The sequence below is a fragment of the Oratosquilla oratoria genome, chromosome 9 (genome assembly GCF_046742065.1).
Source record: "Oratosquilla oratoria isolate Oo_2021 chromosome 9, ASM4674206v1, whole genome shotgun sequence".
NCBI classification, from domain to species: domain Eukaryota; kingdom Metazoa; phylum Arthropoda; class Malacostraca; order Stomatopoda; family Squillidae; genus Oratosquilla; species Oratosquilla oratoria.
Window position 1 is genome coordinate 55009045 of NC_134785.1, and position 19082 is coordinate 55028126.

The window sequence follows — 19082 nt, forward strand, 5'->3', positions numbered from 1 at the left end:
TTTTGAAAGAAACTAAAACAAGTGAGAACATACACTTCAATTTATATTTAAAATAATTGTATTCGTGCTACGGAGTACATCTGCTTAAAAGCGTCATCTACATTTACAAAATTCAGGTTAGCTCTCCCCCCATTTACAACATTCAAGTTAGCCCCCCTAAAAAAGAAGAAAAAAATGCCTGGATCCGCCACTGCCTAAAACGTATCTGCAGGTTTAATTCGGCTGTGTTCTTAGCATCAAAGTAGTGGTTTACCAAAGTCTTCCAAGGAAAAGTGGAAAAAAAAAGTGCTGGCTGAGGATGGTCAATGTTAACTAGAAAACAGTGATAGGCAATTTTTTTGTTTTGTTTGAAGACAGTGTAGGTAAGGTAAAAATAAATGAAGTCATTAAGGTTAAAACCAAGATTGTGGTGGATTGTGAAGGAATATAGGTTCCTTTTGGAGTAGACAGTGGTGCTGGAGTTTCAACTCTAGGATAATTCCAGTCAAACCTCGCTTAACGAGCACCTCGCATAACGAGTATTTTGCATAACGGGCAACATTTAAAGAAAAATTATACTCTTTTAACGACAGTTCGTGATTCGTATGCCCGAAGGCAAGGTTCCTTTCTACCTAGCTAGTCACGAGGAGCGTCTTCTTGTAATTCGTGGCTGGCTCGTTCCCGTCTGCATCTCGGCCAGTGTTGCCACTGCTTGAAATTTTCTACTAGATCTTGGATTTTTTTTTTACTTCGACCATGGATTATTTTAAATTCAGTAAATCTTGTAGTTTTCAAGTAACTCAGCTGATGAGTTTATAAAAGATATCCAGTATTATACAGGCAGCAATTTCAATTATAGAACCATGATTATTTATTATTTTGGACTATTCTAACACATTTTTCTCATATGGCATTTCCGTGGTAAATGGCGCGTTTTCGAATTATACTTATTTTCTTTCTAGCCAATCATATGTAACCATGGGTCTCATTGGACTCTTTCTACCAATCAACATTTATCCTACTGGGCCGAGACTCCCGCCTTTAATTTGAACACGGTAGCTGTAATGCTAAGTTAAGCATGTGTGGGATTGGGTAGGATAGGTTAGATTTGGTTTAGTTGATTAGATTAGAATTACCATTTCATCTTTTACTTCCTCACCCAAAACCCCCGATTCCCAGTTCCCAGGCTCACGCTCCCAAAATTGTGAAGGGGGAGGGGTGGCATACCTCGAAAACGAGGCATTTCTGACAGAAATTTTATAGAACTAGTCATAGAATTGTCCACAATGGTATAAAACCCTGTTTCTATTAAAAAAAAGAAATAATAATAATTGGTATAATTATAGCGGGGGGTTACATAACTCGGAACCGCGACATTTTCGACAAAAATATCGTAGAAGTAAAGTCTCTTAGAATTGTCCAAAACAGTAGAGATTTTTTTTAATAAAAATTTCTGCGAGTACAATTCTGGATATTTTCTAACCATATTATAATGATTGCATTGTGGTAACTAATTGGATCATGAAACGCAATTGGAAATGAAACAAATGTTAATGTGGTGATTGGTTAGTGATGAAATAATGTGTCATAGATCAATTTGTTATATACGTTCAATATGAAGTTGGGCATGTATCATATGTATAGGGAGTGAATGTTCTTTTCGTGTTACTGGAAAGCTCGGCTATCAGTCTGTGTTTAGCGCTTGTTCCGCCAGCATTTTAGTGTTGCTTGTGATTCTACATTTTCCAAACTTATGTTCAGACCCATTATTTGTGGGTGTATTTACGGGAAGGGGAGCTATGCTCTTGCTGTCCCATCTTCATATCTCATTTTATCTAGACTGTTTTTAAATTCGTGTATTATTTTTGCACACACCACTATCTCATCTAACTTGTTCCAAATGTGTGTGTGTTTCAGTGCACATTTTAATAACCCTTGCAAGAATGTCCCCGAAGGAGAGAAAAAAAACAAAAAAAAAACAGGGCTAAGCGAAGACAAATCACCATAAAAGTACAACATGAAATCGTTGAGAAGCGAGAACGAGGTGTGAGCGTGGCTGACCTAGCACGCACATACAATTGGACTACATCAACAATTTGCACTCTCCTCAGGTTCAAGGGCAAGATTACGGAGATAGATGCTTCAAAGGGAGTGACAAAAATATCTATGCACCGGCCACGTATTCTTTACGATGTTGAAAGGTTGCTTCTCATACTTCTCATGGATCAATGAGAAGCAAATGCAAGGTGACACTATTAATGAGAGCATCATTTGTGAGAAGGCAAAAGTAATTTTCGCCGACCTTGTTAAGAAAATGCCAGGAGCAGCAACGGACAAAGAAAAAGCATTCAAGGCAAGCCGTGGGTGGTTTGAGAAGTTTAAAAGAAGAACCAGCATCCACAGCGTTGTGAGACACGGTGAAGGAGCAAGTCCTGACTGAAAGGCAGCAGAGAACTTCATCGGTGACTTTAGAAAGCTTGTGGATTCTGAGGTTTACCTGCCGAAGCAGGTTTTTAATTGCGACGAGATGGGTCTTTTCTAAAGGAAAATGTTGAAGTGAACCTATATAACAGTCGAAGAGAGGGCACTATCTGGTCACAAGCCAATGAAAGACCATCTCATGCTGCTGTTTTGTGCCAATGCAAGTAGCAATTTGAAAGTGAAACCACTGCTCATTTACTAATCAGAAAATCCATGAGCCTTCAAGAAGTGTAAAGTCTCGAAGAGCAGGCTAAATGTGATGTAAAAGTCCAACAGTAAGGCTTGGGTGACACATGAACTTTTTACTCATTGGATCAACGAGGTGTTTGGTTCTTCTGTGAAAAATATTTTGCTTGAGATGAATCTGCCACTTCATGTCTTGCTTGTTATGGAAAGCGCTCCTCCCCATCCTCAAGGTCTAGAAGATGACCTCCTTGATGAATTTCAATTCATCAAGATCCAGTTCCTGCCTCCCGACACCACTCCTCTACTCCACCCTATGGACCAGCACGTCATCTCAAACTTTAAGAAGCTCTAGGTTAATTCCAGTCAAACCTCTCTTAACGAGCACCTCATGTAACAATTATTTTACCTAATGAGCAACTGTTTGCCAGAACCAGTAAAATTGAGATCTGGCAGAGTGGTAAGACCCCCAGATAGATTGAGCTCATAATTTTCCCTCTAGGTCAGTGTTTCTCAAACTTTTTTACACCAGGGCGCACCTATGAATTAACCAAAACTTTGGGGCGCATCATTGATTCTACCCCAAGAAAGGAACTAGTTCATTACAAACTCCCACAAATCATGTAAAACTAAAATATAAAAAATAAATTGAAAGTATTAAAAAATCCGGATTGTCATTCAATAATAAGTTGAGAGAGAGGGGGGAGGGAGGATCAAAAATGACTCATTTAAATCCCCTAGGAAAGAAAAAGGGAAAGGATTATCCATGTCATTGCTTCTTAAAGATTAAGGAATCTACCTTTCAGTTCAAAATGTCAAATGGCGAAGAGTTGACACTGATTATTAAACCACATTTTTGGTCTCTAAAATATATGAAAATCATAATTTTTTTTTTTTAATATAAGCATATTTTAATTAAATCTTCCGTTATCTTGTGGTGCACCTGGCTACCTTCCAGGGTGCATTAGTGCATTTGAAAAACACTGTTCTAGGTGGTAGAGATGTGATATATTGGTATTTAATTAATTAGAAAATGCCATTTGATCTCTTGTTTACATTGTGATTCAGGAATCATTATTAGGATTAGGTTCTATACAGTGAAGGCTCTGTATAATTTTGACCATGTCATTGATCAATTGTTGCTGTGATTGCTTTGTTTTCTGGTTAAGCCAAAGTAGGTTTCCACCCTAATTAAACTTTGAGCTGATTACCCATTACCTTTTCTTCATTTTTCTCACCTCCAGGACTGTATGCACTCACAAAACTTCATATCTCCCATATCTGTTTCACCTTTGCTCACATTCCCAAAAACATTACCCTCCAATTCCACCTTGCACTTTCCTATCTTGTCACTTACCAGATCTATTCCTTCCTTCCCTCATCCATTCGTCATTCCCGACATCCTCCCCACCACATTTCCCAAACTCAAACTCACCTTTCCCTTTTAATTTAGTTTCATTCAATGCTAATACATCCATCTTTTCAGAAACCTTACCAACAACTTCTCTCTTGTTCTCACATTCTGGTGAGAGTTCTTCTCCTAGACCCTCTTATGCCTTGACTTCTTGTAGGAGAAACATACAGCACGGAAGACCCCTAGTCCTATTAGTATCCCATTTAGGGAACCCTTATATTTTCTTATATAACCTTTTGGGTTGAAAGTCATGACTTCATGAAATCCAGTCAGCCATGGGAACCCAACTTCAGATGAGAACCAGGCTATTATTGATGGATTTGTAGGACACTTTCACTTTAGGTTCTTGTTCTTATCAGTTGCTCTGTGCCATTTCACCAAGTTCTTCATCATGCACTGCCCTACAAGTGCAAATACAAAATATAAATACAATGAAGAAACATAATCATATTGCATGACTTTATTCAGACATATTACAAAACAAATATACGAAATACATATTGTTGGCCCTTGTGACTTTTAAAAGGACATGGCAGTCAGGGTTAATTTACTAATACATCAATTACATGCTGAAATATTTTTCATTTTATAATTCACTGTTGAAAAATAAAAAACCCTAAAATTTACATGTTACATGCCAATCCAACAGATTAAAGTTTGATGTAATTACTACAAATTTCTTTGGTATGAAAATCTTTTCTGTTTTTTTTTCATTAACATCAAATCTTTATTGGTACTTAACCACATACAGTCATGATGATACCCTTAGGCCAGTACCTTGGTCACCCAATGCAACTAAGGCAAGGGTGTGGGGCAACGGCCACCCACAGGGATGCCTTTGAATGAATAATACGTTTTAGATAATTCTAAATTTAAAAAATCTATGCCTTTCGTATGGCACAATGAAAATACTCTATAAGGCATCTTTATGTACCACTATTTGCACTCGCTGGTTGGGAGATGGCACATCAATATGGGCGGTGGTGGTGTAAGGAGTCCCTCCCGCTGCCCCGCACAACACAAGAAAAGACTCAACACAGCAACACCCAATTACTGCCTTGACTTCCTCCTCCTTACTTTCACTTGTACACAGAAGGAAAGATAGAAAGAGAAAGTACTGGCAGCACAAGAAAGGATATCATACATGAACAACACAACAGTACTACCATATGCACACATTGCATGCTATGATACAGAAAGCTTTACTAAACAGAACAGAAGGGGTTATGTTGGTTATGCTTAAAGTAAAAGTTGTGATGCTGTGAGTATATTATGTTTGTACGCACTCCACACGGTGCTCAAGCTGCTAGTACACACAACAGAATCCACACGTGTTCATGATGGTGATGTGGCAAGTCAAAATAGGTCAGGATGAAATTTTAAGTAGACCTTTCTCAGCCTTGCACAACCCTTACGAAATCATCTGGGCTCAAGGCTCAATCTTTTCTCATACTGAGAGTGTGACATCACATGCTTAGCCATTTGTCCTCTGAGGCACGTCTATCATGAATAAGGGAAGAAATGGACCTACAGCACCTACATCACTTGAACCCAAGCACTTGTACATTTAGTTGTGAGCCTTCACCAATAACCATCACCACTACACTAACCCATTCACAATACTTCTCTGACCAGAAAACAGCATTTGATATTCACTTACAGCAAGACCTTGATTAATGAAAGAAACCCAAATATGGCCAGAACTTTTCAACATTTAATGTACAAGTAAAAATAAAAATGGGTTGAGTGAAGGGTGGATATGGCATGGCAAAAGGTATGACTAGAACCCATAAATGCAGCAACATGACATCACCATCCAGGTACAAATGTTGCCAGCACCCCACACAGCTGTGGTCTGGCACATTTTAATGACTGAGTCCAATCCCATCCAATGGGATCAAGACATCTAAATACTATTGTTAGGATTATGGCCAAAACCAGTTACAAGGAAGGAGAATGTGGGGTCAGGAAGAAGCTGAATATGTTGACTATCGTGCATGCACACACCACTATAGTGCTTGTGTAATGGTTCAGGAAGTGCGATTTTACACACACACACACACGCGCACACACACACACAATGTGCCCCACAACCCCAACCTTGCACTAGCTGGCTTTTGGTGTACAGCATGCTGCCTTTTACATGCCAACGTGCACATGAGTTGGTTCAGTCTGCCAAACCTTTCACTTATGTCAACCAGAGTTAGGTACTTTTATTCTTACTGGACCAGCTGCTGAGTACCTTGATAATGGCAATAAAATATGAAGGTGCATGAACATCATGACAACACCACCATATGGACCACTTGAGCTGAATTTGCCAAAGAAGTGACAACCCATAACCCCACCCACCCCCCTGGATGGACAAATTGAGCAAATCTGCACTTGGGATGTGGAACGTTGTATCGTCAACCTAACAGCTGTATGTACTACTGGTCCTGTGTACATCCTACTAGTCATAAGTATGTCCTATAGTCATGTACTAGTCCTACTACTGTATTCATCCTGTCAGACATGTGTACTTTATGTGTAAGTTAAAGAACTATGTCCTGGTCCCATGGACACCAAACCATCACCTGTACACCACACTGCCACACAGGCATTAAAATCTCACATACACAAGTGGATCAGTGTGGGCAAGATGTCTGGACATCAATTTGTAGCTGTACCAGGCAGCTTGCTCATCCTTCATACTCCCTCTCTGCTGCAACAAGACCATAACCTCCTGACTGTGGTTGCTGAGGATAGTATGCTGCCCTTCTCTTTATGGCATGGTGGAAGCACAGACTGCAGTGCTCCCACACATTCAGCAGTATGGCAGAGCACTATTGCATGAGCACCATTGTCATTACACGTGCTTGCCTAAGGCTCTCATATAAAAATAGAAATGCAAACAGCTCTCAATAATGATATAGCAACATATGGCTATGACAACTGTTGCTTTATGGACACATATTTTACTACATTAAATACATCCACAAAAGACTCTCATACATACATCACTGCCATTATTATCATTGTATATTGTCTACACAGCAATGATTGTTTATTCACTGTGAATAACATACAAGCTGTTTGCCACAATGTATTGGTCTTCCAAGTTCAGTACAAACTCCAGCTGAATACATGGTGTGTACAAACCTCAGTGGCAGCAACAGCACAGTGAATGATATAAAACAACACATTAGTCAAGAGCACATCTATGAAAGTACACAAATATGCACAACACATGTTTCTTGAGTGTGTGGCTCAACCTGCACTTCTAGAGCTATGGCTACAATATCAGTGAGTAAAACCATTCTGACCCTTTTAAATGGTCTGTTCAGTTTCATGTATGAAAGACCACACAGTATTTATAAATAATCAGCTGGTATTCTTTGACCAATTACTTTTAGAGCAAATACTGCTTTCGACAAACTGGAGTTTGTCACCATATTTATTGGATTGAGGTATACATTTAAAAATGTACATGTTTCTGTAGCTTCTTAGCACATTTACTTTGCCCTGTGAAATTAATCATACATTCTGTGAAGCAAATCTGTATTATAACTTCATGGTGAAACCATGTGGATATGTATAATATTTCATTATTCATATTAAAAATAAAACCATATACAGAAAACTAAATTATTTTCTTTCCATATGTCCACCAGATATTTATAAATTTTAAATACAGTTATATTCATATTTTCAAATAATTTCTGTATCTTCTACATAATACTATTCAAAGTTCATGATGAAGTACAATATTTCTATTTCCTAAACTGTGCTCCCAGTTTGACAAGTTGCTCCATGAATAGCTCTTTATCTTTCTCAAAACCCATTTGCCTTACGAGTCATTAAGAAGTTTCATATTTGAGTCTTTTGTAGGAAGGCAAACATGAATCTTCTTTGTGGTGTTGTCCTGCTGAAGCCTCTCCATTTACGTAAGTTGCCACATCACTGTCTTCTGGTGTACTCCCCAAGACCTAGAAACAGGAAGGTTATGTCAGCATCAAAAGAATCAGAAATTGACACTTCTTTATATTGTCTTCATTTGTGTTTTCTTATAAAATCCCACATTCTATAAAACCTACCTGTGACATGACAGCAATGGGTGTAAGTCCAATCGCTGATGCAACCTTGTGTTCTACCAGATAGAACATATATTCATCATATAACAGTCTTATCAGATGGAAAGACCCAAAGGATGCCGCACTTCGTAACGTTAAGTCACGAATAACCATTGAACTGCAACAAGAAATGATACTTGAATAATTCTAATCCTACTCAAGCAATATATCTAAATCCAGTAATCAATCTGATATCTGGCCATACCATATCTATCATTTCCACAATATGGACACTCATCCAGCACTATAAATCCATTAACCAAATCTGCAAAAATCCAGACACAAACATTTAGTTTATCCAGACAAACCATCCTCTTGTTTGTTGCTGTTCAGAACTCAAACTTTATCCAGACTCATGTATGCATGAACAGTACAAAATTTCAATTTCCCACCCCTCTGCATCTTCATAGTCATGGTGCAAGTCATCATAGACATGACATGTGCTTGCCCTCAGTTACTGACTTACCCTCACTTCATAAACAACTTGTGTGTTTACCGTTTTATTTAATCAATTTGATTACAGTACAGTACTATATATCTTATGCATGGTACAATATACAGAATAGTATAAATTTTGTGTGAAAGTGGCAGTTACCGACAATTCTATCAAAATAAACATAATGTGAGGACAGAGCCTTTATCAGTATGATGTTTCGCCTGTTACACCTTTTTCAAATGCATCGTCATAATACACATGACTGAGATTAAATAAGAAAGGAGATGGCAGACAGGGCTGATGAAAAAGTACTGGGATGGTTTGGACACATGGAAAGAATGAGAGAAAAAATATTAGTACAAGACGTGTGGAAAGCAGAGGTGGATGGAGTGAGCTTGAGGGGATGATTGAGGATGAGATGAATGGATGGGGTGAAAGGGGCTTTGAGCAAGAGAGGAATGCCTGTTGAGCAAGAAAGGGAGTAGGCAAGAGTTACGGGTGAGAGGAAAATGGTTATGTATAGATGATACTGTGATGCAAGGATGGGACGGGATGGGGGAAGTAGGGAGTGGTTATGTATGAATGATATTTAGATGCATCCTGAAGGGATTTCTCCCTGTCTTCTCTTTTTCCGCATGAGGGGACAGAGAGGGAGGTCACTGATTAAGTAAAGCAACTTTACTGTGAATGTACTGTGTTTTGCTACACTGTTTCTGACCCAGCACAGTGGGTGGGATATAGGGATGAGCCATCACTCACAAGAAGCTAAGTTGAGGAGGAAAGGGTGGTGCACAGGAGTATGGTGACTATGTGTTCCTTAACCTAGAGAAGGCATTTGATATAGTACCTTATAGTTGACTTACATGGAGATTGGAGCATGCTGGAGGACTGAGAGGCAAATTATTAGAATGGATTAAAGACTTTTTGAAGGAAAGATACCTGAGGACAGTAGTAAAGGATAAGATGTCAAAATGGAGAGCAGTAATATGCTGAGTTCCACAAGGTCTAGTGTTTGCACCAATAATGTTTTTTGTCTATGTCAGTGACATGATGGAAGGAATAATAAGCTATGCCAACATGTTTACAGATGATGCAAAAATCATGAGAGGAGTGAAAAATGAGGAGGGTGGTAGACTACTTAAAAAATCCCAAGTACTGGAAATGGGCAATACAGATTGACCTCTCATTAATGGACTAAAAGGGGGGTAACGGTGTCCATTGATATGAATAATCCGTTGATTTGGAGTGGCTTTTGGGTGGCATAGTGATTCCACAGCACAAAACAACAGCACCAGAAACACCGAAAACACAGCGAAAACACTGTAAAACGCAGCTAATTAACGTCCGTTAATGAGAGGTCAATCCGTAGCAGTAAAAAGCCATTCTTAAACTACAAAAGCAAAAGAGGAGAAAGACTTGGGGGTCTTGATAAAAGACTCCCTGTCACATGACAGACATATCAGCAAGATTGTGGGAGAGACATACAGGCTACTGCAGAAGATTAAAGTGCCATTCCACTATATGGATGAAGGAATGATGAAAAAACTCATTGAATCCCTGATATATCCAAGACTGGAATATGCTTCAGTAGTATGGTCCCCACATGGAGTGAAGGATACAAGCAAGATCGAGAGAATACAAAGGGCACCAACCAAACAGGTCCCCAGCCTGGCAGATAAACCATATGAGGAGAGACCAAAAGCACTGGGTCTGCCAACTTTGAAAGATTGAAGAGAAAGAGGTGATATGATTACAGTATTCAGGTCATCAACCCCTTTGATACGATGATGCCTATGTAGATGTCATAAGGAGCGAGTGGGTATATGAGGATCCCGGCATCAGCGTCTTGATTATATTTATTTTGTGGTTGTTGCTGAGTGACCCTCATATTATGTGAACTGGCCTGATCATATTTTCTGTGGTTATTAATATTCAGAGAGAAAGAATGAACAATACAGCAGTAACTTTATATTTTATCATACAAGTACCGTGATGCATCATCGTATGTGAGGCAGCTAATGCCCGCAAGAATTTGACTTGTATTGAAGAGGTTAATGGAGCAGGCGTGGATCTAGGAATGTTATTTGGGGGGGGGCCTGAACCGATAAGCAATAACTGATACTTGAAACATGCCGATATTTTAACCCCAAGAATGATGCTGTTGGCTTGGAGATTGGTCCAGAAACCTAAGTCTGTTTTGCTCATAATTGTATGTAAAATCATATATAATTCACATATATAACTAAAATCATAAATTCACAATAAAAAGTGTTTATCCAAAGAGAATCAAACTCGAGATAAGTGTACCATACTTGGGGCGTTTGGGGGGGTGGGGGACTGGACCCCCACCCTTGTATTCGTGCCTGTAATGGGAATAGATTGCACTGACAAAAAAGATCTCCTGATTCAAGATAGGAGGCTTTAAGAGTTGATGGGTGTAGATTAAGAGAGACCACATGTCTAAAGGATGTGAAGACATACAGTTTTCCATATACATTGATGCATAAATACATGGAATAGCTTAGTTGATATAGCCCAAGCTCAAGCAATACATGAGTTCAGATATAGATATAATAATTGGAAATCAAGGATTTAGATTAAGCTGGAACTGTACATAAATTTGAATCTAGGTATGTCAGAGGATTAGAGAATAGGAGATGGGACCCAATGAGCATTGCTCCTTTCCTGTATATTACAATTAGGTAAATACATAAGAACACAGTGGCAGCAATCTTCTTACTCCTTACCACTGTACATATATATGTATATATACATATATATATACATATATATATATATACATATGTATATACAGTGCTCAACAAGGATGTACGAACTGTTAGCAAGAATGAGCGATGAGGAGTGTTGAGGACTGTTTTTACTGAAATGCACAATTTTGTATAAAAATTTACCATATGGTTGCATTATTTGACCTATTTTCTTTAAAATGTGTCATTTCCATGTAATTTGATCAAAGAGAAGTTACGTTTTTATCCTCTGCAAAATTACCGACAACAGCTATGAATACCATCCGGTTTTTGCTGAAATGCACAATTTTATATAAAAAATTAGCATATGGTTGCATTATTTGACCTATTTTCTTTAAAATGTGTGATTTTCATGCAATTTGATCAAAGAGAAATAACGTTTTTATCGTAGCTGTGGTCGGTAATTTTGCAGAGGATAAAAACGTAACTTCTCTTTGATCAAATTACATGAAAATCACACATTCTAGAGGAAATAGGTCAAATAATGCAACCATATGCTAATCCTTTATATAAAATTGTGCATTTGAGCAAAAACCATCATTGTTTGGTTGAGGTTAGCAATTAGTGAGTCGGACAGTATGTGGTTGGTAATTTTGTAGAGGATAAAAACGTAACTTCTCTTTGATCAAATTACATGGAAATCACACATTTTAAAGAAAATAGGTCAAATAATGCAACCATTTGCTAATCTTTTATATAAAATTGTGGATTTCAGCAAAAACAGACCTCAACACTCCTCATCACTCATTCTCGCTAACCATTCATACATCCTTGTTGAGCACTGTGTATATATATATATATATATATATATATACACTATATACATATATGTATGTATATATATATATATATACATATGTATACATACATATGTATATATGCATATGTGTATATACATGTATATATATATATAGATATAGATATATATATATAGATATATATAGATATATACATATTTGTTTTTTTCTCCAAAATTAGTTGCATTTTGATCCTCTTTACAGTATCCCAAGAATTTTGATGACCTGAGAACTTTCCTTAAAACACAACATACTAACCTATAAAAGGACCACTTTAGAAGGAACTGTCTTGCATGTTTGGCAAAGTCTGTCTTGCCTTCATGCTGCCTGAGTACTTGTGTAACTACTGCTTGTAGCCATTCTGCCCACTGTTCAAGGTTGTTCTGTTGCTGGAGGGTAGCTTTAAAGTCTTCTTCGAGCCGCTCTACTAAACCTGGTTCACACTGGCAAACCCAGGATGCCTAGAAATAAAAAGCATCACAAAAACTATTAACATTGTAATTTTCTGAGTACATAAGGGGGAGAGCCACTTTGAGTAAAAAGTTATTTTATTTATGATTATGGCTAAGCTTATTTTACTAAGAATTGGTAATCTACATGTTTTATTTTCCCAGATTTGGATTTCTAAATAAATATATACATATGTGTGTATATATATATATATGTGTGTATATATGTGTGTACATATATATATATTTTGGAAGGAGGCCATTTATGATGCATGCGTTGTTGAAGTCAACAGCTGCGATAGCATTATTATGCTTGTAGAAATGCTTTTCTAAGTTGCGCACCAACGTGCGGTCGTCTGGAAGCAGGTTCTTAAGCAGATTGCTGAAGTCCATGGTGTATATCTCTCGAGACGTCTTTCGGCCTTAACTGCATAAAGACGTCTCGAGAGATATACACCATGGACTTCAGCAATCTGCTTAAGAACCTGCTTCCAGACGACCGCACATTGGTGCGCAACTTAGAAAAGCATTTCTACAAGCATAATAATGCTATCGCAGCTGTTGACTTCAACAACGCATATATATATATATATGTATATATATATATATATATATATATACATATACATATATAAATATATATATAAAGCAAACCCTTGCTATAATGGATCTAATGGATCTTGATATCTGACCGGACAAACCCTCACTATAATGTATTTTCATCCATTATAGTGAGGGATCCTTGGTTATAACAGATCTTTGGATATAACGACAGACCCCTGTTCCCATATCATCCATTATATCAAGGTTTTACTATAATTTCTAATCCTACTAATTTCTAATACCAGACGAACTTCGGGATATAACTGATCTGTCCGGTATTTCCATCAGATATAACGGATCCTCGGTTTTAACAGATCTTCATATTGCCCATTATGTCAAGGGTTTACTGTAATTTCTAATCCTACTAGTTTCTAATACCAGACAAACTTCAGGATATAATGGATCTGTCCAGCATTTCCATAGGATATAATAACCGATCTTCGGATATGATGACAGACCCCTGTCCCCATATTATCCCTTATATTGAGGGTTTGCTGTATATATATATATATATATATATATATATATATATATATATATATGATGGGTGAGAGGGTGAGAGAGATAAAGAGATGGCGGGAAGGGATGGATAGTGAGAGGTATGGCTGGGGGAAGGAGAGAGGTATGGCAGGGAAATTGGAACATGTTGGAGGACTGAGAGACAAACTACCAGAATAGATGAAAATTTTTATTGAAGGAAAGATATAAGAGGACAGCAGTAAAGGATAAGACATCAAGATGGAGAGAAGTAATGAGTGGAGTTCCACAAGGTTCAGTGCTTGCACCAATAATATTTCTTGTCTCTGTCAATGACATGATGGAAGGAACAACAAGCTATGTCAACATGTTTGCAGATAGATAGATAGATAGATAGACTTTATTAGGCAATGAATCAATGTACATGAAGTGCAATATAATGACAAGAACACATAGTTCGGAATAATAAATGCAAATTGCCAAGGATAACACAAAAAGCATGTACGCTTATTTCCATTGTGGTCCATTGTTGTCCATTGTGAAATGCAGATGATGCAAAAACCATGAGAAGAATGAAAATGAGGATAGTAGACTACTGCAAAAAGATCTAGATACTATTTTTGCATGGAGCCAAGAATGGGAAATGAAGTTCAATACAAAAATGCACCCAGGAAGTGCCGAGATGGGAGGGAGGGAGGAGGGTGGAGGGGAGTAGAATGTATGGGTAATGGAATGGGTGGGAGTGGTTTCTATGCCTTTTTCTTTTTGGCTACCCCCCATGTAGGGGGAAAAAGCCTTTGGCATATGTATGTATGTACTAGAAATGGGCAACAATGTCAAAAGACTATCCTTAAACTATTCCTTAGGAAGTGAACCCATTACAAAAGCAAAAGAGGAGAAAGACTTGGGAGTGTTGATAAAAGACAACCTGTCACCTAACAGATATATCAGCAGGATTGTGGGAGAGACATATGGACTACTGCATAAGATGTGGCATTTCACTATATGGATAAAGAGATGATGAAATAACTCATGGAAACCGTGATACATCCAAGACTGGAATATGTGTCGGTAGTATGGTCCCTACACAGAGTGAAGGATATAAACAAGATTGAGAGAATACAAAGGGCACCAACTAAACAGGTCCCCAGCCTGGCAGATAAACCAAAAGAGGAAAGACTAAAAGTACTGGGTCTGCTAACTTTGAGAGATCAAAGAGAAAGAGGCGATATGATTACAGTATTCAGGTCACTAAAGGGGATAGATTTCATTGATAGAAGAGCTCTCCTGATTAAAGATGGGAGGGCATGGGAGTAAATTAAGATCATATGTCCAAAGGACGTGAAGAAATAGTTTTCCATAGAAATGCATAAATATTTGGAATAACTTAGGAAGTTATATAGCCCAAGCTCAAACAAAATATGAGTTCAATTCTAAATATGATAACTGGAAATCAAGGATATAGCTTAAGTTGGAATTGTACATGAACTTGAGGCTTGGTATGATAAAAAATTTGAGAATAGGAGATGGGACCCAACGAGCATTGCTCCTTTCCTGTATACTATAATTAGGTAAATACTATAATTGGGTAAATACACACACACCCATCTCTTTGCCCACCAGAGTTGGAGTGCTGGGTTATAGTGTGGTGATGCTAAAATTTCCATTTCTGGATGGGAATTAAATTTGGATAGTAGGATTAGCAATTAAAAGCAGTACTGCTGCACTGTTGGTTGAATTGAAACAGTTACCTCTATTGACAAGAATATAAACAAGCAGTGGCAAGTGATTTGAATCCCCAGATATGTGTGAAGTCAGATATGGTGAAACAGAATACATATGTATACATATATATATATATATATATATATATATATATATATATATGTATAGAATATATATATATACATATATATATATACATATATATATATACATATGTATACATACATATATGTATATATATATATATATATATAGTTATATGAGAAATTTGCTAGTAAACAGCGACATCAATCAGACAATCTCCATGAGAGTTGCGCAGAGGATTCGAACCCGCTGCTTCTGGACCCAAGAGAGGCTTCATGACACCTGCCTTAGACCACTCGAGCACTGGCAATAAAAACCATAGGAACTCATAACCTATCTGGTTACCAAGATTGGGGAAGGGCGCTAACTGCTCCTCCATATAACCCCCATTTCACCCTATGGCCAATTGCACTCGTGGGAGGGGTAAGGACTGGAACGAATCCCTTTCACACTTATTACCATCGTAACTGTATGAGAAATTCACTAGTAAACAGCAGGTGTTATGGAGCCTCTCTTGGGTCCAGAAGCAGCGGGTTCAAATCCTCTGCGCGACTGTCATGGAGACTGTCTGACTGATGTCGCTGTTTACTCGTGAATTTCTTATATAGTTATGATGGCAATAAGCGTGAAAGGGAGTCGTTCCAGTCCTTTCCCCTCCCACGAGTGTGATTACCATAGGGTGAAATGGGGGTTATATGTGGGAGCAGTTAGCACCCTCCCCAATCTCGGTAACCAGATAGGTTATGAGTTCCTATGGTTTTTATCATCAGTGGTCGAGTGGTCTAAGGCAGGTGTTATGGAACCTCTCTTGGGTCCAGAAGCAGCAGGTTCAAATCCTCTGCGCGACTGTCATGGATATTGTCTCATATATATATATATATATATATATATATATATATATATATATATATATATATATATATATATATATACACACACACACACACACATTAAGGTCAATGAAAGTGGCTTTTGACTATTTGGATAAGGAAATTATTTAAAAAATATTAGTTACACTAATAAAAACAAAACTGGAGTATGCAGCAACACTATGGTCACCCAGTACTAAAAAGAATATAAAGAAATTAGAAAGAATACAAAGAGCAATGACAAAGTTGGCACCAACTCTCATCAAATTAGCATACGAACAAAGATTGTCCAAATTGGAACTACCAATTCTGGAAGAAAGAAGAGAAAGAGGAGATCTACTATTTATAGAATTATGAAAGGAATGGAAATCCTAGATAGAGATGATTTATTAAAATGGGATAACAGAAAAACAAGAGGACATGAAAAGAAACTTAAAAACGGATAACTATAGAAGAGATCTGGGAAAAATAAAAGCTTCCCACATAGAGTGGTGGATACCTGGAATAAATTAGATAAGGAAACAGTGTGTGCAAACACTATTCAAGATCTTAAAAAAAAACTTGATGCTGAAAGATACAGACGGGTCACCACAAGCATAGCTCCCATCCCATACAATACAACTAGGTACGACTTGGTAAATACACACACACCCACACACACATATATATATATATATATATATATATATATATATATATATATATATATATATATATATATATATATATATATATATATATATATATCACTGGTGAGAAATATAGTAACTTATTTGTAAATCACAACTAATACCACAGTCAGATGAAAGAAAGAGTTGAGTAAACAAAACTATATATTTCGATTACTAACTGCAATCCTCTTCAGTAGTACTGAAGAGGATTGCAGTTAGCAATCGAAATATATAGTTTTGCTTACTCAACTCTTTCTTTTGTCCAATTGTGATGTTAGTTATGACATATATATATATATATATATATATATATATATATATATATATATATATATATATATATATATATATGTATATATATATATATATATGTATATCAAAATAAAGAATACTGTACTGGTATAATCAGCAACATCACCAGACCTGTTCTTGAACATTGTGGAAGTCAACCCTGTTGAGATCAGCCAGCATCTGTGTAATTTGTGACGAATTCTGAAGCACTGCACGTGCTGCTTGGGCTAGGTGATTGAGGGAAGTATAACGTCTCAAGGTTTGGGCAAGGGCAGACACTGCAGCCAACTGTGGAAGAAATAATAATCATAAATTCATCAAATTTCAAAGATGTGTGTTATTTAGATTTATTAATATATATGGTTACAGAGAGGAAATGAAAGAATGCTAGGAGATAGAAAAACAATTGAAGCACTAAAAAAAATTGAGGGGGAAAGACATAATGCATAAAACAATGAGATTTGATGAGCATTTTACAAAATAGAAATTTCAATACAATATAATATCTACCATACAAATGCATACAACAATAAATGAGATTTGCCTAGGTAAAGGCCACCATTATTGATCATTACAAGTTGTAAGTTTCTCTGACAATTTTATTTATCTGTTTATCAGGAGTCAAGTCCTTTGTGATAATCACTCCCAGGTCTTTTTCAGACCTCTCTTTGCTTCCTTTGTACCGATTTTGCATTGTCCTGATATATATACACATATATATATATATATATATATATATATATATATATATATATATATATATTTTTCCTGATATATATATATATATATATATATATATATATATATATTTTTTTTTACTTTTTTCCAAATTCCATTATGCTACATTTCTTGATGTTGAGGTCCATTTCCCACTTCTGATTCCATTCCCAAACCCTGTTTAGATCTCTCTGTAGCAACATGCAGTCCTTTTCTGTACTTACTTTCCTTATCAGTTTTGCGTCATCTGCAAAGAAGTTCATGTAACATTCTACATCCTCATCCATGTCATTTATATGAATAGCAAACATTATCAGAGCCAATAATGATCCCTGTGAGACACCCCTAATCACTTCTTCTCAAGTAGAACTCTTATCTCTGAGCACCACTCTCATTTTTCTTTCATGCAAGAAATCCTCCATCAATTTTAATAGTTTTCCTTGTATTCCCTCTAGTTTTCTTAATAATTTTTTGTGTGGAACTTTGTCAAAAGCTTTTTGTAAATCAAGGAAAGCACAATCAGCCCATCCATTCCTTTCTTGTACTATATTAGTCTTGAATAGAAACAGATAAAATTTGTGGTACATGACCCTCCCAGTGTAAATTCGAATTGTCTCGGGTTTAGTATATTATTTTCCTCCAAATGTTTTGTCCATCTATTTTTAATAACTTTTTCACAAATTTTGGCTGTGTGTATATATATATACATATGTACATATATATATGTACATATGTACATATATATACCAATGGCTTTTTCCCCCTTACATGGGAGGTAGCCAAAAGACAAAGGCATAGAAACCTCTCCCACCCATTCCATCGCCTACATACTCCACTACCCTCTACCCTCTTCCCTCCCTCTTATCTTGGCACCTCCTGAATGATGGGTCATCCCTGCAGCCTGTCCATTGCCCTGGGTCAGAAGCAGTGTTACAAGACACAGCACATCCACAGCAAGGCCACTTCATTAATTCGGTGACCCCCCCTCTCCGTCCCCTCATGGAGAAAAGAAGACGGAGAGAAATC

General features: G+C 37.1%; 1 protein-coding gene across 9 annotated transcripts in view; it reads right to left on the reverse strand.

Annotated features, from left to right (window-relative positions):
• Nucleotides 1-4502: 4502 nt before the first annotated feature.
• Nucleotides 4503-19082, reverse strand: part of LOC143028423 (DNA-binding protein RFX2-like) — a 362309-nt gene continuing 347729 nt past the window's right edge. For all 9 annotated transcript variants that reach the window (XM_076190484.1, XM_076190478.1, XM_076190483.1 and 6 more), the window contains 4 exons: nucleotides 17472-17627; nucleotides 12429-12631; nucleotides 8134-8287; nucleotides 4503-8025 (listed from right to left, as the gene is read on the reverse strand). In XM_076190484.1, coding sequence (XP_076046599.1) covers nucleotides 7897-8025; nucleotides 8134-8287; nucleotides 12429-12631; nucleotides 17472-17627 — 642 coding nt within the window. In that variant the 3' untranslated portion in view covers nucleotides 4503-7896. The remainder of the gene's footprint in view (nucleotides 8026-8133; nucleotides 8288-12428; nucleotides 12632-17471; nucleotides 17628-19082) is intronic.